Below are 25,731 nucleotides of genomic sequence, written 5' to 3'. Positions count from 1 at the left end.
CTCCTTGGCTCCCAAGGCTTCTCAGTCCCTTCTTCTGAAGGACCCATCCATTAGAGCCACACCTTGGGAACTGAAGCCACTGGCTCTTTAAGGCTGACGGCACGCCCTCCACACTGACCTAGTTGCAAGTTTGCGGTTTGATTCGCACAGGCAATCTGATTCCCACGCTCTTGCGGGAAGCCTCGTGGACGCACTGTGTACTGGCAACAAAATCCAGAGCAAAATGACTGCACATCATTCTCACAGAATTTTCACTTCTGTGTTTCCCCCAAACTATAGTCTAAAGATCAAGCCCTTCCCCGTTGTTTATTCACAACATCGTCTTTACTGTCTGCCATGAGTGCCGGGCACCATTCCAGGTTCTGGGAATACAGCCGTAAACAGGGTGGACTAGGTCTCGGACCGAGCACACGTAAACATTAACTCTAGCATCAAGTAGAGGGCGAGAAGACAGGCATGACAGAGAGCTTCAGAGAGGGTGATCCGTTTGAACTGAGAGACCTGAGGATGAAGGGGGCAGGGGAGGGGCAGGAAGAACGAAGGCACAAGAGTAAGTGTGGTGTTTTCAAGAATCAGAAACACCATCCACACCACCCACAGAGAGTGTAGCGAACGAGGGGGAAAGAGGTATAAGCAGGGGACAGAGCAGTGGACAGGGGCCAGGTCACACAGGGCCGTGGAACCTCAGGAGCAGGACACAGATATCACTCTGAATGGGACAGAATGGGAAATTACCAACGGGGTTAACGCTGATGAGGGCCGTGATCTAATGCACGCTTTTAAGAGAGCACTTTGGCTGCCGTGCAGAAAGTGGGCCACAGTGGAAGCACTTCCATGCAGCTCGCAGAGACTGACGACCGTGTCTGCACGGCTATGCTTACTCTGGTGTTTAAATATTAATGCCGACTGACCACAGCCTGGTGAGGGTTACGGTAAAGCTCCGGTCCTTGCCCTGAGCGCTGAGAAGGCAAACGGTGACAGCAGACAGAGGGCGGGCCAGCAGCTCTGAGCACCTTCCCTAACACACGTGACAGCAGGACTGAGGAGGCGGCACCTCTGTGCTCACCCTGACACACACGCGGTTCTTAGTGGCAACTTTCTCTTTCGTCCTTTCCTTGAGTGAACTGATCCAGCACAAGGTTCCAGCGGTGACGCCTGGCCTGTTCCCACATACGCCAAGCACTGTGGTGAATTGTGGAGAAGCAAAAGCGGCTCAAATGTGTGCACTCCAGTAGGGAACACAGTAGCGACAGAAATCATCACCAATAACGTGACAGAAGAAGACGTGACAACAACCATAAAGATGCAGGGCCACCAGCTAGAGTAAAGAATTATTTGACAGAATCACTCCAGGAGGTACATTCCTGCAGGGGGGAGGGGGGGAGCAATTTTGGATCTGGTTCGTACCAGCTGCCCAAGGAGAGATGCGAACATTCAGGAATAATCTTATGGCAGCCCAGTCCACGATCTCATGCCCAATACATCATTTACTTCAGGACTACAGGTGGAGAATAAGATCTCTTTCAGTTAAAAAAGCAAACAAAAACAAGTAATGTTCTCAGTGACAGACAAAGAAAACAATGCTATCTGTACATCCACGTATCCAACCGCTGCCCACCTTCCAGCTCCTCTCAGGTGTCTGCGAGCAGCTACGAACTGCCTGGCAGGGGGCGAGGCACGCACATCCTGTGCACACAGGACAGATGAGGTCTTGCCGTCCTCTAGGCGGGCAAGACAGACCCTGAGAGACTAACCACCCAAATAACTAACTACTGGGAGATACATGCACCCAACTGAACCCACTGCACTGAAGCCGACACTAAGAAGCGGTGGCCAGACACGTTCCGGGAACGACAGAGAACACCGCAGAGCCAGCAACGGGCCATCAGCCGTCACGCCGCGCTAGCTGTGTTCCGTGACAGAAAACGAAGGGGAAAGCCAAGGGGAAGGCCCAGACGGATGAGCTGCTACCAGAGGTTTCCTGCAGACATCACCAGACTCCTGTCCCCCCCGCCCCCCCCCGCCCCGCCCTCAGCTGGAAAGGGACAGCACACAGGGCATACCTGACAGCGATGAGCCTCTCTCTCTGGGCGCGTCTCCGTTCTCCGAGCTTACTTTTCCAGGATGACTCCTGGCATGCTCACTGTTGGCTACATCTGTCTTTTCAGGAGTTGTTGGTTTGCTTTGTGCCGGGCTCTGCTTCAAATGACTGAACTTTGGGGACCCTGCTGCAGCTTGGATCACAGGGGACTGGGGTTTCGACTGGACTGTCTTTTCCAATTCTCTGGCCTCCTGCAACTAGAAGGCAACAGAAAGGGGATTCAACCTAAATGGTCCCAGAATGTTGATAAGGAACAGAAAACACACCAGCCTGTGTTTAAAAAAATTTCTAAAGAGAAGGATAACATTTTGAAAACGAAATACATTCCTTGGACAGACAAAAAATTGTGAATGCAAATTTTAAAACACGTGCTTTTTTAGTAAAAAGAAGGGAGATTCTCTCCCTTGCTTTTTAAAGAACAAAAACAGAGTGTAGAGAATTCAGAGGAAGAAGGGAAAAACTTTAAAATGCTGGTGGATCTTCGCCAGGCACTGAGGCCACCCACAACACCGTTGACAGCAAGGGATGACGCCCCGCCCCCGGCAGCTAACGACTGCTATCACTCACTCACCACTTGGTTTTCCATGCGGGTGAAAATGACATTCAGCATCTGCGTGAGGGTAGCCTTGGCAGTGGTTTGATTGATGAGATTTTTGCTGGCCAAATAGATATTGTAACACGTCCTAACCGTCTGCAGGATAGTGCCCTCGTGAATCTCAATGTGCGGGGACGTCACTGCAGTCAGGAGAGCCTGAAACGAAAACCTGAAACCTTCAGCCTCACACACACACACACACACACACACACACACCCCTTGCTCCGAGTCTCCCACAACCCAACCCTTCCTCGAGGCCTGCTTTTGTTTTTGTTTGCTCTGAGAAATTTTAAAAATAATGGCTCTGTAAACTAAACTGGAAGACTGATTAGTACCTGCTCTGGGTTTAAAAACAATTGTTAACTCCATAAAGTCCAAATTATTTGAGATGATTGTGTTGAAGAGGGCTTTCTACCAGCTTACTTTTTTAAAAAAGCCAAAAATATGTATCAGAGGGAAAATGCTCCAACCTGATATCGCCTGGATTAACCACAGAATATACATATTTTGTATATGTATATACATATGTATATTTTGGTGGGGGGGTCCGTTTCCCAGTTCCCCGGTGGGTCTCCCAGGGGGCTTTAGGAACGGTGTGGCTAACTCGGCCACCCCTCACAGAGCTAACACAGTCAGGACTTCAGAAGCAGCCTGCTACACGCATCCCAGGCCCGTTCTCTGACAAGCCCTGTGCCCACCCACTCCCGGCAGGAGATACGGAGCAGGGGAATGGAAGGGGGGGCCAAGAAGACAAGAGCAAATTTGTGATACAAGTATCAACAGGAACCTGCTCAAAAATGGCGGACTGGAAATCCAGAAATTCAAGGGGCAAGACCAGAGGACTTCAAGCTGATTTAATTCACAAGCAATTTGCATTGTTATTAGTGGAACTGTTTACTCTGAAAATACACCTGGTTCCACTCTTCCTGTCTCAGTTCACACTAATAAGTTCTGACACTTTATAAAAGATCTAAGTGATGCTTACATTCTTCTGTTCCAGCTCAGCACCACCTGAGACCAGTAACACGTGCTGCATCAGAAACACAAATTCCCAGCAGGGACTAGTTTCTAGTTTAAAATCCAGACCAGGCAAACACACAGAAATACCTTAATTATTTGTAACTGGACTCCTTCATCAGTCTGAGGGCCCTGAAAACAATTGCAAATGGTTTCAACGATCCTGTCAATCAGCCGCTTCCCCGGGGCTCCGCTGTCGGGGGCGTTGCCGGTGATGTGCCCATATGCGATGAGTTTCTAAACAGAGAAAGAACAGGGGGAGATGTTTCTGCCGGGCAGGGACCGAAGCCGCCCACTGGAGCAAATGACGAGCACAGCCTTTAACTCCCGTGCCCACAGACCCCTCTGCTCCCCAGGGGCATGGTGGGCACAGCCACCCTGAGCGTGCAGCACTGGCCCTGTCCCCCCGTGGCAGGAGAGCCCCACGAAGGGGAACAGCACCTGATGGAAGAGGCCAGGTGTGGAACCGTCCCCAGTACACAACCACTCATGCAAAAAACCGAGGGATTAAAACCACGTATAACAGAGCTGGCAGTGGGCAGAGGTTCCCTGGAGCTGGGGGATGTGCGGGGAAATGGGGTTTCTTTCTGAGGTGGTGAAGATGGTCTAACATTAGACTGTGGTGATGGTCACAACTGTGTCAATATAAAAAAATCGCGGAATTACACACTTTAACTAGGAGAATCACAGCAATGTGAATTATGTCTCAAGCTGTAAAAAACCATATATATAAATGGAAAGATACATAAAAAAAACTAGTAACATTTTTGCTTGAGAAGGAACAGCTGTGGTTAGGGGTGGTACCAAGACACTTGATAGTACACACTCTCATTCTTTCGGCATGTTGAATCACATCAGCACTTTTTCTATTCCAAAAGCTGAAGTAAAAACACTAAACTCTGCATCTACATCACCAGACAATGCCTGTTACCCTGAAGAGATGAGTGGCTGCTTGGGCCACGCACTCACAATCAGGAGACAGATCGGCTTGGACAGGGGCCACCTTCCAGAGGCAGCCTGCCTGGCACCTCACTGATGACCTGCATTTCACCATGGACAATCAGGGCTGGGAGGTAGCTCAAAGGTCAGGAGCAGGGTGATTTCCAAGCTTGGCTGAGATTCAGAAGCACCTGGGAGAGCTCATTAAAAATACAGGTTCCTGGACCTCAACCCAGACCCACCAAGCCACAGCATCTGGGGTGGAGCCCAGGCACCAGTGGTCTCCAAGCGATCCTGGTGGCTCTGAAGGCCCACCAGATAAGCGAACCGCTCACTGACACAGCCCGCTGGGATACACGAATTCTAACGCATCACCTGCTTCCGGGGACCCAGTGAGGACTCTTAAATACTCTGTTCTGTTCCCTATCCATTAGGGTCTCTGGCTTGTCAAATCTGCCTCTACCCACGCACAGCGACACAAGCGCCTGAGATTATTCACAGGGCAGCCACCACTGACCGCCACAGGAAGGTCCACCGCCCCGCAGAGGCCTGACGCCATTTCTCAATGGCTCTTCCCCATCAGTAGCTACGAAAGAGCCACATTCAGGAAGCAGAATAAAACCAGATTAAGAGAGCGAGCAGCAGAAAGGCCTGCATACACTCTGCAGGTCCAGTCCAACCCCAGAGATCTCCAGAAGGGGCCGGGTAGGGGAAGCGGCAGAGACCGAGTGTGCTTTTAAAGAGCGAGTCAGGGTGCTCTTCCGCCTCATCCCCTCTCGCCGCTGCTGCACGTGAGGCCCCCCAAGGGGGCAGTGCTGGCTCCCTCCAGGTGAGCTCTGGTTTGGACATCCTCACTCTGTGCTCCTCGTGGCCGCAGGCCCGTTTCTGAGCACTGGGTTATGCGTGGGGTGGTCTACGAAATGCTAAAACATGAACACTGAAAAGCAGGCCCAACCAGGAGGCACGTGGCCATTCAGGAGAATGTAATCACTGTGCCTTCCGGTGCTCGGACAAAACCTCAGATATGTGGCCTTCTGGCAAAGTGCCCGTGACTTCGTATTGTGGGAGTGTTCACTGCATCCCTGGGGGCTGCAGTGTCTCCAAGTCTGCCGTGGCTGAACCAAGAAAGCAGGCATATGCAGATTTCCACAGCAATTGTGATTCCAGGAAAGACGCTGACACAACCCTGGGGAATACTGGGATCGTGCAGAGTGCAAAGTGTTTTTGGAATGCAAAGAATTTCTTTGGGTCGAGTTCCATGAAAGTTTGTCCCTGCCCTGTGTTCCTGAATTGTGCAACATGAATATCTAGGCAAAGAAATAGTTTTCCTCAATAAACAAACAATGAACAAATACTACAGACAGTAAAAAAAGACTTTTTACAATAAAAATGAATAAAAGCAGGCCCCACAGAACCCAACACTGATGCTGCAAAGCAAAGACAGAAGTGAACTCCTGGATGTTTAACCCAAATGCAAAAAGAGACTGGATGTATTCTCCCCTCTACAGGCTCCTCAAAGGGCACAGGACCCTTCAAATGGAAACAGGTTTCAGCTATGATTTTACTCCCTTGTCTGTGCAGAGTTCCTGCGCCCTGTGGGTCTTTCTAGTTCTGCCTTCTCACCCTTCTTTACTCCAGACAGTGTTCTGGTGCTGGGGATACAGCAGTGAGCAAGACAGTCCTTTTTCTCATGGCGTTTATATTCTCTGGGGTAGGGGTGGGGACAGACCAAAGACAAAAGTCCCGAATGGGACCCACAGGACCCTGTGTGATTTGTAGATAGCTTGACAAAAGCAAGTCGCAGCGATAATGCACAGCATTATGTCATTTTGAAAAATAAAAATGTGTGTCTACAAGTGTCTTTGTACTTACAGAGAAGGCCTGGAAACATATCTGAGGTCCTGTGGCAGGAGAGTGCTTGACAAACTCCCTGGGGACAGTGCTTTGCACGGTGAGTGAGGCGGTGAGTGAGGCGGGAAGCTACTGGGAAGCTACCAGCAGGTTTAGGCAAAGGAGTAAGACAATGTCATGCATTTCTAAAGGCTTCCCCCCACTCCCACCCCCGTTCCTCGTTCCTCCTGGAAAAGAGGACTGAGGGACAGGCCACAGGAGTGGGAGCAGGCAAACTGTGAGGAGGCCACCTCGGCTGTCCCAGAGGTAGATGCTGGTGGCTTGGACTTTGGGCAGGGGGCTGGGGGGTGGGGGGGCAATGACAGAGGCGGAGAGAAGTTCCTGCCACTCCTTGATGCAGTGAGGGAAGAGGAAGAGAAGGGCGAACAAGGAAGGCCTCTGGGCAGCTGGCTCACTGACACACGGGCTGAGGAGGCTGCACGCACGGGGATGTTCAGTGTAACCCTACCGGTCAATGCCCTCCATAAGGGAAGGGATAAATAAAATAGCGACATTAACATGTTATATCAGTCAAAAGGACTGTCTGTATTTACCTATAGCAATATAGCTAGATCTTAAAAAGACATGGCTGAATATAAAAAGCTGCAGAAAATTTTGTACAAATGATACCATTTATTTAGAAAAATAAAAGCGATAAAAAGAAAATTATATACCTAAGCAGGCAACTGGGTTTGGAGCTGGTGATCCAAAGGATTCCAGCCTTATCTATAAAGTTCTAAAAGTATTTTAGCAAAGAATGCAGTCACGTAAGACTTACACAATTACAAACGTGCATTTGAAAACCCACAGTTTTCCAGGAACACGTTAGAAGACAATGCTGCGTGTGAACAGGGCAGCTCAGACCGGGTCTCCCGCCGCCTCCCCCGGCGTGCAGAAAGAAGACAGCAGCATTTTCTTTCTACCTTGTTTTCTGTCTTATTCTTTTAAAAGTCCTATTTTTACATGTTTTATAATACATGCAATTTAATAACGGTAGTACATATTTATAATCTTACAACTGAAGAAATGTGAATATATTAGGAACACAGTCTTTAAAACATTTTGTTATGGACATGTGCCCGGGGAAACCTGGAGATCACTCACTGGCGTAGGCAAGACTGAACCCTAACACTCCATCCCCAGTTCGGCCCCCCAGTCCCAGCTGGGGGAATGTGCGCAAACCAGCTGCCTGAGGAAAGGAATTCAGAGGGTCTTTATCATTTGGTGGCAGGAAGCAGAGGGGAAGGCTCCTCCCAATGGGGAGACAGAACTCTGAGCTAACTGCTCACGTAAACCCACAAGACCCCTTACCACCCATCCTCACCTCTCCGAGCTCCAAGAAGACACCTGTGCCCAGGGCAACATGCAGATGTGTCTGCAGCTGCCCCAATCTGCCAAAACCAGCCTTTACCCCTCGACACTGGCCTTCCACCTCCAGGACGGAAGTTACCCCACTCACACTGGGAAAAGCCAGTCAAACAGGCTTTGCAAAGACAGCCACCAAGAGGAAATGAAATTCTCATTCAGTATTCCGGGGAGCACCCAGCCACTCTCCAGGTCATAAAAAGGACGACACAGGAGCACCTGCTAGATCACAGAGAACTTCCATTCTTTAAAAAAGAGCTAACACATGCCACACACCTCGAGGAAGACAGGCACTATGCTCTCAAATTTTCAACCCCGGTCAAAGCCGGACATCAGTGTTTCCGTGAGAAATCATACACATACTCAGAGTTCTAGGAACAGACTATCTCTAGGAAAACGGAGCATGTTTCTAATCAAAGAGGCCAGAACTACAGGATAATAGTTCGGAGCGGTTGGCAGCCTGTCTCTGTGAAGGACTGCACACCAGGCATTTAGGCTTCGCAGGCCATACGGTCTCCACTGCACCCGCTCGACTCGGCCACAGCGGCGGGCAAGCAGCCACAGACAGCACGTGAACAAACGGGCATGGCCGCAGCTGTGGGCTGCATGGCTGCAGCTGTGGGCTGCATGGCTGCGTCCCCACAATTCCTATGATGAAGACCTAACCCCAGTGGGATGGTATTCAGAGGTGGGGCCATTGGGGGTGAGTAGGTTTAGATGACGTCATGAGCGTGGAGTCCTCGAGATGGGATTAATGGCCTATAAGGAGACACGTCACAGCACTGGCTGGCATGGCTCAGTTGGTTGGAGCATCATCCCATAACTGAAAGGTTGGGTTCGATTCCTGCTCTGGGCACGTACCTAGGTTCTGGGTTCAATCCCCGGTCCAGGGTGTGTACAATCCCTGGTCCAGGCATGAACAGGAGGCTACCAATCCATGTTTCTCTCTCACATTGATGTTTCTCTCTCCCCCTTCCTCTCCCACTAAAAGCAATGAAGAAGAAAGTCCTCAGGTGAGGATACAAAAAAAAAAAAGCTAGTGCATTGTCTCTGCCATGTGAGAACAACACATCAAGAATTCAATTACCTACAAAACAGGAAGAGGGCTCTCACAACAGCTGGCACCTTGACCCAGTACTCTCCAGCCTCCAGATGTTTGGGAAACAAATGTCTCTTGTAAGCCACCTAGTCTGTGGTATTTGGTATATCAGACCAAACAGATTAGGACATCTGTGTTCCAATAAAATTTTATTTACAAAAGCAGGTGGAAGGCCAGATTTGGTTCATGACTACAGATTAGGGGCCCTATTAAAGACTTAGATGTGGAGCAGGGAAATCCTGGACACCCACCTAGTTCCATCACTCCTAGGCCAGGGGAGCTTGGTGGGGCTGGCTGGTCGTTACATTACTCTACATTGTATTACTCTCTAAGCCTCAGTTTCCTTGATTCTAAAATGAGGATGAGAATAAGTGCATCAGAGGATTTGTGAGAAGATAAAATCGACAATGATAACAGAGCATCTCACACAGGGCCCAGCACAGGCTGAGCACTCAACATGTTAGCCATTGTACTTAGTATGTCAATAACATTAACTATTAGCACCAGCTTCGAAACTAAATCTTAATATGAGTACAAAACAGCTAAAATTAAACTTATGACAAATTTCTTCAGAAAATGTTCCGCAGCAACAAATATTTTAGGATGGAAGTAGGACTTGAGTCTGCCGTTTAAGAATTCTTGGCTTGTTATATACATAGGACAATCTGTACAGAATTACACTGAATGAGCACATGACTTTTCATTTGGAAGAGGTGCTTCTGTGAAGAAACTGTCATCAATTTTCAAGTATAGATATATCAGAGAAAAGAGATTATTGGATATTAGGCTAGAGATGCCAGAAATGCGGCATGCCCACCACCACTTGGCAGTCCTGTGCCTCAGCAGACATTACCAATCAACCATGGCGCTTTCTCAAGAAACCCAGATGAGGTTTCATTATCTTTCCAACACTGCTTCTAAACCACCATAATACAGAACCTATTCACCACTCCTGTTCCAGGAAGTACCAATAAATTGTGGATCTCTTCAATCAATTAAAAAAAAAAAGGTATCAAGCTTCTTTTCCTTGATGCAGGCTTCCCACTGGGGTTAAGAATAAATGTTCTCTGAGGCAACCAGAAACCTCAGGAGTAGATCATTTAAAAAAAAATACAGGATAGTGAACACACAATACAATACATAGATGATATATTATAGAACTGTACACCTGAAACCTACATAATTTTTTTAAGAGGAAGTCGAGGGAGAGAGACAGAAAAAAGACTGATGTAAGAGAGAAACATCAATCAGCTGCCTCCCAGACATGTCTTGACCAGGGATTGAACCTGCAACCCAGGTATGTGCCCTGACTGGGAATCAAACCTACAGCCTTTTGCTACACAGGATGATGCTCCAATGAATTGAGCTACCCAGCCAGGGCTGAAACCTATATAATTTTAAAATGGAAAAAAAAAAAAGAAACAAATCAGGGATGCTGGAGTAGGAGTTAAGAGATCCAAGCTGTAGCACTATTTCTGCCCCTCATTATTTGTACGTCATCGGACAAGTCACCCTAACTTCTCTTCTTCTGCCTCTTCATTAGTGAAAGGTAATTTATGACAAGGTCACTGGTGGTCTAAGTACAGTCAATCCTCATTATCTGCAGACTTTGTATTCATAAATGCACTTCCTAAAATTTATTTGTAAGCCCAAAACCGATACTTGTGGTGCTTTGTGGTCACTTGCAGACACATACGGAGCAGCGAAAACTTTGAATCACTTGATGCGCAGGTTCCCAGCCGAGGTCCAATAAGGAGACACTCTGCCTTCTTGATTCAGCCCTCACACTGTAAACTGTCTTTTTTTGTGGTCCATTCAGTGTTATGTTTTTCCCATTTCTGTCCTTTTAAAATAGCACACAACTTTGCCATTTAAAATAGCCCTCAACCATAGTGTGAAGTCCTGTCTGGTGTTCCTAAGAGCAAGAAGGCAGCGATGTGCTTTATGCAGAAATCACGTGTGTTGGGTAGGTTTTGTTCAGGCATACGGAATAGTGCTGTGGACTGTGAGTTCACTGTCAGTGAGTCAGTAATACACAGTAGCTATGGTGCCTTTAAACGAAACACACAAAAACAGTTGCACGTTGATCAGTAGATGAGCATGCTGAGACCAGAGGCTCAAGGAAACCTAGGCCTGTTTTTCCTTTAGAAACAATGGTTCAGAACTTGCTAAATCAGTGTTCACAACAACTGCATAGAATATTACTACAAATAATGAGGTTTGCTTACATAGATTTCTCTACTTGATTTTATGAATTTTAATACCATCAAGGAAGAGGTTGAATAAAAACATCTTATATGTCCAAATGTAGCAAATATTCTAGAAAAACATACATAAGAGAGCTCAACAAAATATTTCTGGGGAAACAAGTTCTTTTTAAAATATTTTTTTATTTTACTGATTTTTTAGAGAGAGAGAGAGAAAAAAAAAACACTGATTTGTTTTTCTACTTATTTAAGCTTTCACTGGTTGAGTCTTGTACGTTCCCTGACTGGGGAGCGAACCCACAACTCTGGTGTATCAGGATGACGCTCTAACCAACTGAGCACCCAGCCAGGGCGAATTCTTTTATTAGGTAAGGAGGTCAGTCCCCTCTCACTTCCCTCCCTCATGAGACCTCTGTAAAAAATTAGTTGGAGTGTGGCCTAGACCAGGTAGCTAAGTTGGTTCCAGAGCTGTCCTGATACACCAGGTTGAGGGCTCGACTCCTGGCCAGGATACATACAAGGATCAACCAATGAATGCACAAATAGATGGAACAACAACTCGATGTCTATCTGTTTCTCTCTCTCCCCACGTGTGCTCTCTCTCTCTGTCTCTCCCCTGCCCACCTCCCTCCCTCCCTCCCTCTCGAATTTAATTAGGAAAAAATAAATAAAAAGAGTAAGTTGGAATGTTCCTTTTTCCGTCACCCCAGAGAGCATCCTGAGAAGCAGAGGGGTCACCAGTGTGGCCTGAAGAGAACCCCCTTTATACAACTGATTCCAAACATGGTACCTGCAGGCAGTCGAGGGACGTGCTGACCACCCGTGGGGACTTGGACTGGCAAGCTAGCTCAAACGGAAGGAAATACTTGTCAGCTTCAATGAAGTTTGCCTTTGGTGGTGCAGCAGTGCCAAGCCTAGGAAAAGAGCAGGAGAGGGTCAGAAAGGGAAAATTAAAAAAAAAAAAAAAAAAAAAAAAGCTTGCTTTTCCTCCACTACACTCTTAACTGCCCAGCCTACCCGCAGCCATTTAATTAAAAGTGCCTGCAAACTGCACCTGTGGGGGCTAAGCAATTCAAAATTAACACACACATGCATTTGGACAAAATACCAGAGCAGCCACAGGCAGAGAGCGAGGCCTCAGATCAGTGAGTTGTATCGGCCGAATCCTGCGTTGGATCCTGGCATCGGCCATGTCAGAGCACTGTTCCTGAAATATGACTAACTGGCTTCATTACTAGGAAGATAAGGAACAGCCTCTTATCGGACAAGCTGTCCTCCTGCTTAAGGAAGCATGACTTACAAGAGGCAAGGGCTTTGACTCTTTTGTCAAGAAAAGGTACAACAGCATTAACTTGACCTTCCTTTCCCTTTCCTCCAGATGCAGTTACTGAGCCAGTAACTGTTAACTTAGCTTTGGTTTGAACACATACAGAGCTCTGCAACGTGCCCCGCTCTGGGCCAGGAGAGTGTGTGCCGCCCAAAGACCAGAAATACGAGAGAACGAGCAGAAAAAGGGTTCCCCTTGGCCACTACCTACTCCCTTAAAATGGTGTTCAGCAAGGAGAAAGTGCCCCAGCTTACCTCTGCTTTTCTATTTCTGCTTTAATTTCATCTGGTGAGGAAGAAAGAAAGGCTTGTTAGGAGTATGCAATGTTTTTATGAAAAGATACTTTACTAAAAGATACTTAAAAAACTATTTAAAAGAATGTTTATGAGATTTTAAAGGACATAAATAGTGATACGAAGTGACAGAGAATGATTGAAACAATAATAGCTAACACACAGCAGTTACTACGTGCTAGGTGCTGTTCTAAGCACTTTGCATGTTTTAACTTATTTGCCCCTCATAGCAATCCTATGAGGTGGGTGCCAGCATCTCCACCTTACTCAGAGTGGGATCGCTCAGCCTCTGCACCACCGACACCTGGGGGCAGACCATTCACTGTTGGGCTGTCCTGCGCACTGCGGGATGTTGGGCAGCGTCTCTGGCCTCTGCCCAGGCCATGCCAGCAGCATCCCCCTGCAGTCTTGAAAACCAAGCACGTCTCCAGACAATGACAAGCAAGTGTCCTCTGGGGGCAAAACTGCCTTTGTTGAGAATCACTGGTTTAGATGAGGAAACCAGGGTACAGAAAGGTTAGGTAACTTGTCTCCTGCTACTTATCAGGAACTGGAGGATCAGAATTGGGACCCAGGCATTTTGGCTCCACAGTCCATGTGCTAGCTACTCCCCTATTCTGCAAAGTGAATGTTAATGATAGTTGTCACTACAGCACGGTGATACAGTAACACCTTAACTGTGTCAAAATTTGCACAGAAAATTGGAAACAAAATATCAAAAGGTGTATAAGTAGTGGGACGATATTATCTTTCTCTTTTTTCACATTTTCTATGGTAAGCATATACTTTCTCTTCTAAAATAACAAATGCATTTTTAAAAGTTGCAGTAAATGTTTGTAAGATAAAATTTACCATCTTGACCATTTTCAAGTGCACAGTTCAGGGTATTAAGTACATTCACACAGTTGTGCAAAGGCATATATAATTTCTGTGAATGAAAATTAACTTAAAGATCTCGCCCTGGCTGGTGTGGCTCAGCAGACTAAGTGCCAGCCTGAGAACCAAAAGCTTGTGGGTTTGATTCCCAGTCAGGGTACTTGCCTGGGTTGCATGCCAGGTCCCCAGTAGGGGGCGTGCAAGAGGCAACCACACATAGATGTTTCCCTCTCTCACTCCCTTTCCCTCTCTAAAAAAAAAACAAAACAAAACAAAAGAAAGAAAATTAATGTAAAAGCCTTTACCATGGAGGCTACACCTGTGGAACTAGAGCGTCGTTACTCAGAAACTGCACTGTCAGAGAGACACCATATTTTGCCATGCATAACGTGTTCCTGTGTATAATGTACACATGTGTTTTTGGCCCAGACTTTCAAGAAAAAAATCTTTCATTTTATTTTTTTAATTCAAGTTTTATTTATTTATATTTAGATACTTGTTTTTTTTAATAAAGGAATTTTAGCATTTATTTTGAACATACTATAGCACAAGAAATTTTATGTAACAAATAATTACAAAACACAGGAACAGACACAAGGTATTTCAGGTACTACCCATGTATAATGCACATCCTTATTTTTCCCTCAAAAATTTGGGCAAAAAAGTGTGCATTGTACACAGCAAAATATGATAGTCTTATTTCCAGAAGTGCAAGGTTTTGTGCCACTAAAACACACCAGAACACCCTATCTAAATACCCAGAATTCCCCATCCCACTGAATCATCCGTACTCCTACATGTTAGGCTCAACATGTCCCCAAAATGGGCCAGTGAAGCAGGCCTACCCTGAGCACAGTGCACCCAGGTGATCTCCAAAACACCGGCCTTCTTTACACAGTCTCGAGAGAGCCAGGGGTTGGGAGATGACATTAGCTACCCCAGCAACCCCGGAACACGGATCTGGAGGTCACAACTTTCCTTTTCTTGGACAACTCTGCTCTAGCCTGAACTTGAGGATGTGGAAACTGAATACCTGGACTCCCTAGAGGTGGCAAACTCTCACTTTGTCAGTCTTTCAGTCTTTCTACTACCAAACAGGAGCCAAACGTCCAGATGACTCACACCCAGCATTCTGCCTGGACCTTAAGGCCTGGGACCGGGTTTGCTACAGAGCCCTGTGGCCTGGTTCCCGTCCTTCCAGGAGGTGAATCCCCAGAGGAAGTAGCGCAGGCTTCCTCTAAGCTGCGGCCCTGGGCTGTGGGAGTGGCCCAGGAAATCCAGCCCTTGAGGCTGGTAGCTAAGCTTTCAGCTTTCAGAAATCTATATCCACAATGTCAAGGCTCTGCGTGGTGGTGAAACCGTCTGTCACCTGTCACCGTGTGACATGCCAGAGGGGCACGGCTGCCCAAACGCAAATGTAAGGTTTTCTTCCGATCAGGGTTACCTTGTTAAAGTTAGGTTTAGAGAGTAAACGTTTCTGAAACAATGAGGCCTTTGCGAGAGTCCCTGCCAGCCTCTAAACTTAAACTAATCTGGTCTGGAATGCCAGCCCCTCCAATCTGTGGGTCAGTCACCACGACTGCTCCTTACTGAGGCACCCAGGGCAATACAACCAAGTGCAGGGGTTACACTATTGGGGCCAGGCAGGGAACCTCAGGCAGCAAGATGGGTGGGTACCAGGCATCAAGGGCAGGGAGGACCCCGCTCCACCAACAGGGCAAAAGGCACAGCGGAGCCTCAGCTCCAGCCGACTGGTGACTCAAGAGACCCTGAGCCCAGAGGTACCAGTTGTTCTGATCTGGACTTTAAAGTGGAAGCTCTGACTGCAATTCAAAGCAACTTCAACTTTTCTTTTTTTTTTTTTAATTTATGGCTCCAATAAAACTGGTCTGCAGGCTACCCTGACCCTGGGGCTATTAGCTCGCAACCTTTGCTTTAAAGGATAGGAAAGAATCCGAAAGAAAGTACTTTACTGACTGCAAAGGAGTAACTGCAGAGGATAAAAGTGACTTTTAAGGATTATAACCAGCACTGTGAGCACAAAGCATCTAAGTTTTGTACAGGCAAGATGCTGCTCAGCCGAAGAGCAATGAGCAACTAAGGAGCCAGAGGGCCAGGGTTCAAGGCCAAACTCTGCTACATTTTACAGATGGGAAAAAAAGACCCAGAGAGGTAGAGGGGGCCTTGAACCTAAAAAATTGGGCTCCAGAGCCCGTGTTCATAATCTCTGGGGTACCTAAACTCTTAAAAAGCACACGGGATTACAGAACAACATAAATGTTAGTCTTGCCACCACTAAGTCAAAACGTGAATGCCACGGAGCTCTGGTTTCTGTACTGCCCTGTGAGCCCCACGTGGCCTTGGAGAGGCTTTTACAGCTTGGCTCTGGCATTTCCCAGTCAAACGAGAATAAACAGGGGCCGGTGACTTGCAGCAGGGCCTGCACTCGCTCCACAGGTGCACAGGAAGGGGAAGGCAGCCACTACACGAGGGCTAAGAAGCCAAGACCACAAACTGTTATTCCCACAAGAATTAGGACTTGCTGTGCTTTCCACACCAGTCTTTGTTAAAGAAAAAATGTATGAAAATCCTCTCCACTCGGCACAGCAGGGGCCCAGGCGATGGGAGGCCTGAGCAGGAAGGAGGCACAGCCTGGGCAGACCTCTGCTCTGACAGATCGCTCTGGCTGCCGCCTGGGTGATAAAGAGGAGGGTGGCCACCACAGCAGCACGGGAGCTGATCAGGCAAGGAACACGGGGGCCCGGACCAGGGCGGAGGCTGTGCGGGGAGAGAGAGGTACAGTCTGAACCGCATGCAAGTGCCGTTTTTACAGTCAAATATTACTAGTTCCATATGGTCCAATCTAACAGCTGGATTCTGGACGTATCTGGATAACACAGTATTTGTTTCCATTAAAAAGAGGCAGGAGAAGGCCCAGGGAAAAGGTGGGTGGCCCAGGAAAAGGGTGAGGCCCAGGGAAAAGAGGCTGCTGCACGTTTCTCTGCCCCCCCCCCCCCACCAGTCTTCACCACTCTTTACCTCTTTACTCACCACCCTCGGAGTGGCCCCTGCTCCACACCAATCAGAAGCTGCCACAAGGAGACTCCCTCCCTTTCTGTTAGCGGGCCTACAAACCGACCCACCTCTGTCCTGCCCTCCACTCCCCAGCCAGAAGCCGGTCGGTGTCCAGTGCCCCAGCTCTGCAGTCGCCCGCCCCTCCCTGGCTTCTCAGGAACTTCGTGCTCCCGGCCAGGAGCTCCTCACTCCTCACTCGGACCAGGCCACCTCGGCCACCTCTGCCACTTCCCACCTGGACCCCCACCGCCGCCTCTTCACTGGTCTCCTCACTTCAGCCCTTCCCCCGCTCCCTCCCGCCCCACCTTAGCCAGAGGGATTCCCTCAAAATGTAAACCAGATTATACAGGCTGCTCTGCTCAGAACTCTCTACTGGCTTCTCGTCCCACTCTGAGTACAATGCAAAATCCTGGCCTTGGCCTTCGAGCCTTGGCCCCCTGCTTTCCCTCTGACCTCACCTTCCACCACCTGCCTCTGGCCTCATGGCGTGTGCTCCTGTTTCAGGGCCTTTGCACCTGCTCTCCCTCCCGCAGACACCCGCACGGCTCCCTCCCCTGCTCCCTTCGGATCCCAGTTCAAACGTAAAGGTCACCCCCCTTTTGGGCTTTCCCTCACCACCTACAACTGTCATCTCTGCCCCTCGTCATTCTTTATCTTTTTATCCGATTTTTCTCTTTGACTTATTTGTCTAATCTTTCTTCACAGTACTTACCACCTTTGACGTATTACTTATCAGTTCATTTACTACCCTTCTCAGGAGACTACACACTCTGTAACCGGAGGCTTCTGCCTGTTCTCTTCACTCCGGGATTCCCGGCACCCAGGGACTCCTAGGCACGAAGCAGGCACGAAGCACTTGTTGAATAAACTGTCCTTGCCCTCTTCTGCGTTATTCAACCTAACTGGCCCCCTTCCCAATGACACTGAAACAAGTTCAAGCTTCTCCTACCTTCAAAGAAAAAAAATACAACCTTCATGACCTCCGTGTGGAGAAGAGTTGTCTGCACTCCCTCCTCACCTCCTCACCTCCCACACGTGCCTCAACCCACTCCAGCCCGGCTCTCACCTTCACCGCGCCCCCAAACAGCTCAGCTGAGGTCACCAGTGACCCATGTCTCAGTCGGGGGGACATTTTCCCAGCCTCTGCCTGACTTGAGCTCCTGCAGTACCTGACCTTATTGTTGGCCCCACCCCCCCAGATGTTCCCTGTACTCCTTAAGCACACGTTCTCCTCCTCGTCTGCTCCCTGCCTCTCGCCGGCCCATCTCTCCTTCACTTCCCCTGCAGGCTCAGCCTCCTCTGCACAGCCCGAGCAGGCCAGGCTGTTCCTCTGGCGCAGGCTCCCCACGCCTCGCCCTCTCTGTACTCTCTCTCTCCGGGCCATCTCGCCCTCCCCTGCATGTTCGATTCCCACCCTAGATCCCGATGACTCTCAAAGCTTGACTTCCAGACTTGGTCTTTCTTATGAACATCAGGCTCACACATCTTACCCACTTCCCACTCCACCTGTCCAACTGGATGCTCAGAGGCAGGTGATGTTCAACACGTCCAAGTCCCAACTCCTCAACCCCCGCCCCCTCCTCTCCCCAGATGGTCTTCCCACTCTCTCCTTCCTCTCCAAGATCGGCACCAAATCCCTCCAGCTGGGTGAGTCAGACACTTGATAGTCAGACTTAGCAATCCTCTTTCTCATGCTCTTACCCAACCCATCCCAAGGTTTTGTTAGCTTTTTACTTTCTAAACAAGTGGGAAATCCTTCCATTTTGCTCTGTTTCTACTGTCAGCACTCTAAGTCCAGGCCACTGACATCTCTCATCTGGATGATGGCAATCCCCCTGGCCTTCCTCAGAGATGTTCTGAGTACAATGACCTGAGTGATCTTTCTAAACTACAGATCTGGTCACCCTATCACCTTCTTTCTTGTTTAGAACTCTTGAGTGTTAGCTCACTGTTTTTGGTCTAAAAGTCAAACTCCACGCAATGACCTCCAATGTCCCGCATGGTGGTGCCCTGGCCTACCTCTCCCACATTATCCTCAAAATCTTCCTCTGCCTTTTTCCCCCCAACTAAAAATATTTTTGTTTTGTTTTGAGACAATGGTAAATTCATGCACAGTTGTATCTTGTAGTTTCCTCACCGGGTGTACCCGCGCCCTTGCTGCCACAGGGCCTTTGCGCATGCTGCTTCCACGTGCTGCCAAAATGCCTCCGACCCCAACCCATTTAATTCTTGTTTATCATCCAGATCTCCAGACTTGCTCAGGGAAGTTTCTAATCACCAACCTATTCTCTCCCCTTGCAGGACCAGGCCTCTTTGCTTTCTAGAACATTTCAGGCTGTTAGTATAACCCAGAGGACAAGATCACCGGAACAGTGTCCTCCTTCCCTAGTAACTGCAAACTCCATGAGAACAGGGTCCTTGCTTGTCTTCTCTCCCTCGCACCACGACACCAGGTGTGGCCCCCAAACACCTTCCGAACAAACATCAGCCTGGTCTATTCAACAAGCAAAAGGACTATATGAAGCACAAATACACCCTGACCACTCCCTAGGACTGAGGGAAAATTTAAGAATTTTATGTCCCAGCACAAGAACGCTGTTCTTCCCACAAATCTATAAAACCTAATAAAATACCTAACAAAAAGCTAAAAGACTTATTTACAACCCAGACTGTAAACCAAAAGAACCTTCTTATAGGAAGACTCCAGGAATGAATTAATAAGCATAAAAACTCATAAACTCGCTGGAAAGAAAGTCAAGTATTTTCCTGGCAGGCCTTCCAGCCTGGTGAAAATGGTGAGAACTAAATACAGTACTGAGCTATTTATACAGGAGACTCCATGTACTTGCTGATTAAGTACACGTTTTTCATAAGCTCACTCTTTTCCATAAAGAATGGTCTTACTGTTTTCCCCAGCACTGCTTACAGAGTCTCCCCTGAGATCTACAAGTAGAGAACAGAGCTCCAAATTCATCCAACCACTTGCTTCACTGGTGTCCAAATGTCAGAGACTAGCAAAGAGGTCCATAAACCAATGCCTACGGGAACAGTGAAGAATAAGCATTCAGCTCCTTCTCCTTTAAATATGGTAACATCAATGCCTGAATTTTAGCAGGTCACCTGTTAGGTGCCAGGTACTGAGTCAGTTACTTTACTGCATTAGTTCACTTAACCATTACAATAATCCTGAGACACAGGTATTATCACCCTTATCATCTCAGGAAACTGAGGCTTAATAAAGCTAATTATTAGCCCAGGTTCACAGGACCAATCAATAAGCAAAGTTTCAAGCTCAGCTCTCAGTGAAATCCTGCCGATCCAATAAACAAATGCCTTTCAATAATCTAAATCTAATTTTTAGATGCTGCTTCTAGAGAGATGACCTCTTCCCAAAGAAGCATCGTAAAGCTTTTCCACAAAAAGTAATCTGTCAGGTTCCCGAGTCCTGTTATTCCTCAAAACTTTTATGATCTGCAGTACTCATAAACAAAATGTCAAATCAAAACACCAGAACTTGCTAAAATTAAGTATTTTATCCTATCTTTCAATTTAGAGCCCTACCGTATTGGCTATGACAATTTAGGGATTTTTTTTTTGTATTTTTCAAATTTTGCACTGAGGTTCTTCCCAATGAGAACAGTTATTTTGAACACATCGAAATTAGAACAACAACATCAAATGGAGAAAAAGCAAGGTACCACATAGCATTATGCTGTGTAAATGTTGAGTGTTCTCGCACATTAGTAAACAACTAAGACTTCTGAATGTGCTCCCTGAGCTGGCTCCTTCCCAATGACATTTAAAGTAATCTTTTATACCTTAAAAAAAAGGGAAAGAAAAGAAAACTCCCCATTATCCTCATCTTCTCCTCCCCTTGGCACCACAGCCAGACTCTGGGGAAGAGTCCTCCATGCTCACTGCCTGTTTCCTCACCTCCCACTCAAGCCTCAGCCCACTCCAGTCTGGTTTCCACCTTCCTCGTGCCACCGAGACAGCTCCAGCGAAGGTCACCAAACATCCATGCATCTCTAAGTCCCATACATTTAACAGTTAGAGTAGCAAATCTAAAGGTGAATTTTATCGTTCACATCTCGGGCTGGAGCCTGTGTTACAGCTGTCTCCCCATCTGGCCGTGCAGATGTGGGCAAGCTGCTCTCTGAGCCTCGGCTTCCCTTTGCCGACTAGACCCACAGACGGGCAGCGATCACACGTAGCGACTCCAAAGTTAATAAGAGGGAGTTTACTGCAGATGAAGAGAAAGATGCCATAAATAAGAAAAACTTCCTAACTCAAATGAAGCTTGTGGGAAATCAGCTCTTTACCCTCATTTCTTTCTTCCCATGAGTCCCTAAATTAAAGTAAACCAAATACACGTGCAGTAAAAACCTGCAGGAAAAAAAGCCATGATCTTTTTCACTAGAGCCTTTCAAATACATCTCGAATTCAACTACAGAAAACATAGTCTCTTTACTCACTGGCTTATTTACAGAAACGTCAAAACTTCACGGCGCAGAAGCATCACTGCAGTACGACTGTTTAAAGACTCCACGACGACTTTACATGTAAGGGCTTTCGTATGGAGAGACAACCCAGCATGGGAGTGACAGTTAGGACCTGGGCTCTGGAGCCACACTGCCTGTGTGCACGCCTCGGCTGCACTGCTTGCTGGCTGAGCTATGCTGGCCAGCATCTCTGGCCTCAGTGAGGACAGTAATAGTAAGAACTAGGCTGCATGCAAAGCTCATGGCACTGCTCCTGGAACATGAGAAATGCTCGGTATGTGGTAGATACCATGTAGTTATTGCATGACATGTGACGTTAAAAAGTCCCTCAGGTGGGTGACTACACTAATGACAAAGCGGTTCATCACCTGTAATTAAGTGCATCACTCAGGTGAGGGACAGTGATCGGTGGGGAGGCTCTGCATGTGTGGGGGCAGGGGGCACATGGGAATTCTCCCCTGTACCTTTAGTGCAACTTTGTTGTGAATCTAAAAACTGCTCTACAAAATAAATTTTTTAAAAAATCACTCAATTTCATATGAAAGATGTATAGGTATGTTTGCTATTCTTTTTGTATGTTTTTGATATTGGCTAAGAATAATGACAATCACCAATTACAGAACACTTAATACTTACTTAGCCCTCTGTGCATATTAAATTATTAAATAAGATGTCTCTTAAAGTTTTTCAGATTTCCGGACCAATTTTTCTATGCCCAATTTAAAAGCACTTAATTATCTTGTCAAGTCTCTAAACTCCACCTCGTTTAAGAGCAGAAGTATAAGTTAAGGACAGGTCATGGGAGAAAATGGCTCTTAAATAAGCACTTATGAAAGGGAGGTTTAATTATGTAATTATATTACCCAACCAGGGGCTGAAAGGTTCAAGATTACTTTTATGTCAAAGATTCGTTAGCAAGGTAAAAACCACGATGATGAATACTCTCACAGGCTCTTCTGATTTCTCCAGATAAACAATAGGGGGACACAATCCCCCAACTGGGCAGTCTCTCTCTATCCATTTGGCACTTAGTGGAGATGAATCACTGCAGTTACTCCGAACTTTTCCATCTTGATCATCACTGTTTTTACAAGGGACAACCACCCCTGTCTTCACTGAGTTTAGCAATAAACCCAGTATTTTAGCCATGTAATTAAATTCTTACTTATTACATCCACAAACCAAATAAAAAGCAACAAGTCATTGCTGAATGAAGAATCAATGTAGCTTCAGATAACACATTAAGTCAGAGCACTTACAGTATCTGTGGTGTGTCGCTTAAAATATTAAAAATAAATAATAGCAGCAAGCCTTTACAGAGCACCTACTATGTGCCAAGTTCTTTGCACACGTACACTAACTTTATAATAACCCCACGAGGAAGGCAGAAGATCTGTCCAAGATCACAAAGACAGCAAGTGCCATGCAAGGGTTTTGAACCCAGGCGATCTTGAGTCCAGAGAACACACTCATAACCCCTACCCTGAACAGCCCCAGCAGCGCCCCCCACGAACTGACAAGCTACAGCTGGTGGACTTATCATAGGAGCTGTTTCCTGCAAGTGTTCTTCTCATTCAAGCATTTCAACTTTTAGCAGACATTCACAGTTCCTCTTATCAAAATTAACGAAAATCCACACGTGTTAGCCTCTGAAATACTAGCCACACTGCAATCTTTCTTATACACAGGCTCATTTCGGCTACTTTTACCGGAAAGAGGACTATGCCTTGAGATGCATGGTGAAATCTTACCAGGCACTTTGCAGTATGTTTTCTACTGCTTATAAGTAAAAACAGTCACTTTTACTTAACAGCAATGACACACAATTATTCTCTTAAACAAGATGGCCAGTTTAATTCAACACTACCCATAGGTTTCCTTATAATGTTCCTTCAATTTGATGACAATGAGCCACCATGTCAATTTGCTGTTCATTTAACCTGTGGTCAGTTACTTCCTTTACAGGCTATTTCTTGTGATTCACTCCTGAAACAATGGATGTACATTCCATAATCTGGGTTGGAAAAATCTGAACTTCTGAACAAAGATATGATCCAAAAATGTCTAAAAGCTCTCAAGGTTACGGTCCTTTCTGAGTCATATGGCAGTTTTACAAGTAGGTTCCAACAATGCGATAAACAATTTGGTGAAAATTGTATGTTAAGTTTTCTGAGGAAAGAATGAAAACTTTTCTGCCAAATAACTATTTTGAACTCTGCGACAATACCCTGAAAGTAAGAGTGAGAGGACAGGACCCAGGCAGATTTCCAGGGGAGTTGTATCAGGGCTTTTCTGCCCAACAAACTGCTCTGTAGTGCTTACTGAGCACTCCTGACAAAACAACGTCCAACCGTCAGCCTTGGTTTTCTGATTACAAAAGCTTTAAAAGTCTAAATCTCAGTGAATTCCTCCAAGATTATCTACGTAAAAACCTCTGTACCCATAGTTCTTGACCATTGAGGGAGTCTCAGACCCCTAGGACAATCTGGTGAAAGCCATGGACCCTCTTTCCAGAGAAATGCAAAGTTCACACACCCATTCTCAGGCCCTAGGAGAAGAATCCCAGCGCTGTACCTCAAACCAAATAAAGGGACAGAGCTGATGGCAACCTCAAACCCTGTAACAGATAACCAAACTTTCTATTTGCGCAATCTGTTGGGGAAAATAGGACTTTTCACAGACTCCAAATCAAAGGCATTGGGGCAGGGAATTAAGCTGGAGCCAGGTCTAGTCAAGTGTATTGATCCTCAACGCCCAGAACTCTCCTCTCCCAAACTCCACGTGGATACTTCTTGCCTTTCAGTATTCCATTCAAATGCCACCTCCTCAGAAAAGATGACTTTTTGACACCATATCAATAGCAGGCCTTTATTATCACATCTCGCTCTTTTACTTTCACAAAAGTATTTATTAGTATTCAAAGATGTCTCAGTAACTTTCTTATTACTTATTTTGTCTCCCCTACTAGAGTATAAGCTCTGTAAGGGCAAATACCCCCACTGTATCCTAAGGGCCCAGCACAGTGCTTGAGACACAGTGGGCATTTGTTGAATGATTTAAACTAAAAGACAGGATGTTGATGTGGGAATCAACCACGAAGGTTCAACTACCTATGAGTTAGCGTGTTCTCCCTTTTTCCATTATCTGTGGGTCTATTCAATCGGTGTCTGCTATGTTGCCAGGCACTGTTGCAGGTGCCGGGGATCTGGAACTCAATAAAACAAAACCTCTATTTCAGTGGGCCGCCCCGAGTAAGAAGATTTCTTGCACCCAACACCTGGGAGATGCAGGATAACACTTTACACTCCTTTCTTGAAGGCAGTTATGAGTTATGGGAGATCCGGAAATTAATGGGAAACATTCTCCAATCAGGCATTTACAAAGCAAGGCTCAGGGTTTTGGTTTTTTTTTTCTAAAACCAGTTCTTCCCACCGGCTCCGCTCACATGGGGGAATCCCACGCAGCAGAATGCGGGTCAAGAACAAACTTAAGGCAAAGACTGCTTATGAGGGTGGTGAGGGGAGGAACCAGGAAACGGGACAGCAAGGAGTCGTGGCAAGGGCCACGGGCTGGGAGGTTGGAGAACCTGCCCTAGCTGTCACCAACTTGCTAGGTGACCTTGGGCCAGTTCCGAGGTACCAGGGCATCAGTTTCCCCCAGGGTATAATGAGGAGGTCGGCAGGGTGGGATTCGTGGTCCGGGGAAGGTGGAGCCCAGGAGGCCGGGCTGAGGACGAATGGGGTAACGGCCGACGTGGGGAGGCCGGCGCGGGGACGGGCTGGGGCAGCTCACCCACCGAGCGCCACCTGGCAGGCCCTGCGCAGCTGGGAGTGCTGGGGCCGCTTCACCTCCTTGTCGGCTAGGATCTTCTCCAGGGCCCGGGACACGAACATGCTCTTGGTCTGGCTCTCCTGCATGGCCCCAGCCCGGCGGGGGCTGGCAGCCCCGCGGGCCGGCGGCACGAGCGAGTGGCCCAACGAGGCTGCGGGCCCGGCGTCCCGGCCGGCACCCGCCGCGTCCATCCGCACCGCCCCGTCAGGAAGCGACGCCGCGGCCCCACGGCGCCGCCATGTTGGAGCGCGTCACGTGATCACGTGACTGGAGAGGTTACGGCAGCCGCGCGTCCGTCGACCCCGTGACCCCAGGAGAGGCGGGGCCGGAGGCTGGGGCGCGGCGGGGTGGGCGGGGCCAGGTGGGCGAGGAGGGGAGGGGCGAAGGTGGAGGACGGGAGGAGGCGAGTGGAGGTGGGCGAAGGCAGGCAGGGACCTGAAGGGCAGGAGAAAGGGGTTGAAAGGTAGGAGAGGTGGTGTTGTGGGTGATAGGAAATAAGGAGAGAGGGACAGTGAGGAGGGTGAAATTGGAGTCACAGGTAAGACACAGGTGAGGAAGGAGAGGGGATGAGAGGAGGAGATGGGAGGAGAGCAAGGAAGGGGAAAGAAGTTTGG

General features: G+C 47.6%; 1 protein-coding gene across 1 annotated transcript in view; it reads right to left on the bottom strand.

The window, feature by feature from the left end:
- Positions 1-25,376, bottom strand: part of ARFGEF2 (ADP ribosylation factor guanine nucleotide exchange factor 2) — an 85,813-nt gene extending 60,437 nt beyond the window's left edge. Inside the window, exons 1-6 of the mRNA XM_028523736.2 lie at positions 25,083-25,376; positions 12,795-12,825; positions 12,004-12,127; positions 3,804-3,950; positions 2,673-2,852; positions 2,064-2,298 (exon numbers count right to left, since the gene is read on the bottom strand). Of these exons, the coding sequence (XP_028379537.1) occupies positions 2,064-2,298; positions 2,673-2,852; positions 3,804-3,950; positions 12,004-12,127; positions 12,795-12,825; positions 25,083-25,308 (943 nt within the window). The 5' untranslated portion in view covers positions 25,309-25,376. The remainder of the gene's footprint in view (positions 1-2,063; positions 2,299-2,672; positions 2,853-3,803; positions 3,951-12,003; positions 12,128-12,794; positions 12,826-25,082) is intronic.
- Positions 25,377-25,731: the final 355 nt, after the last annotated feature.

The sequence above is a fragment of the Phyllostomus discolor genome, chromosome 9, assembly GCF_004126475.2.
Source record: "Phyllostomus discolor isolate MPI-MPIP mPhyDis1 chromosome 9, mPhyDis1.pri.v3, whole genome shotgun sequence".
NCBI lineage: Eukaryota > Metazoa > Chordata > Mammalia > Chiroptera > Phyllostomidae > Phyllostomus > Phyllostomus discolor.
This window is presented reverse-complemented; position numbering and strand designations above follow the sequence as displayed.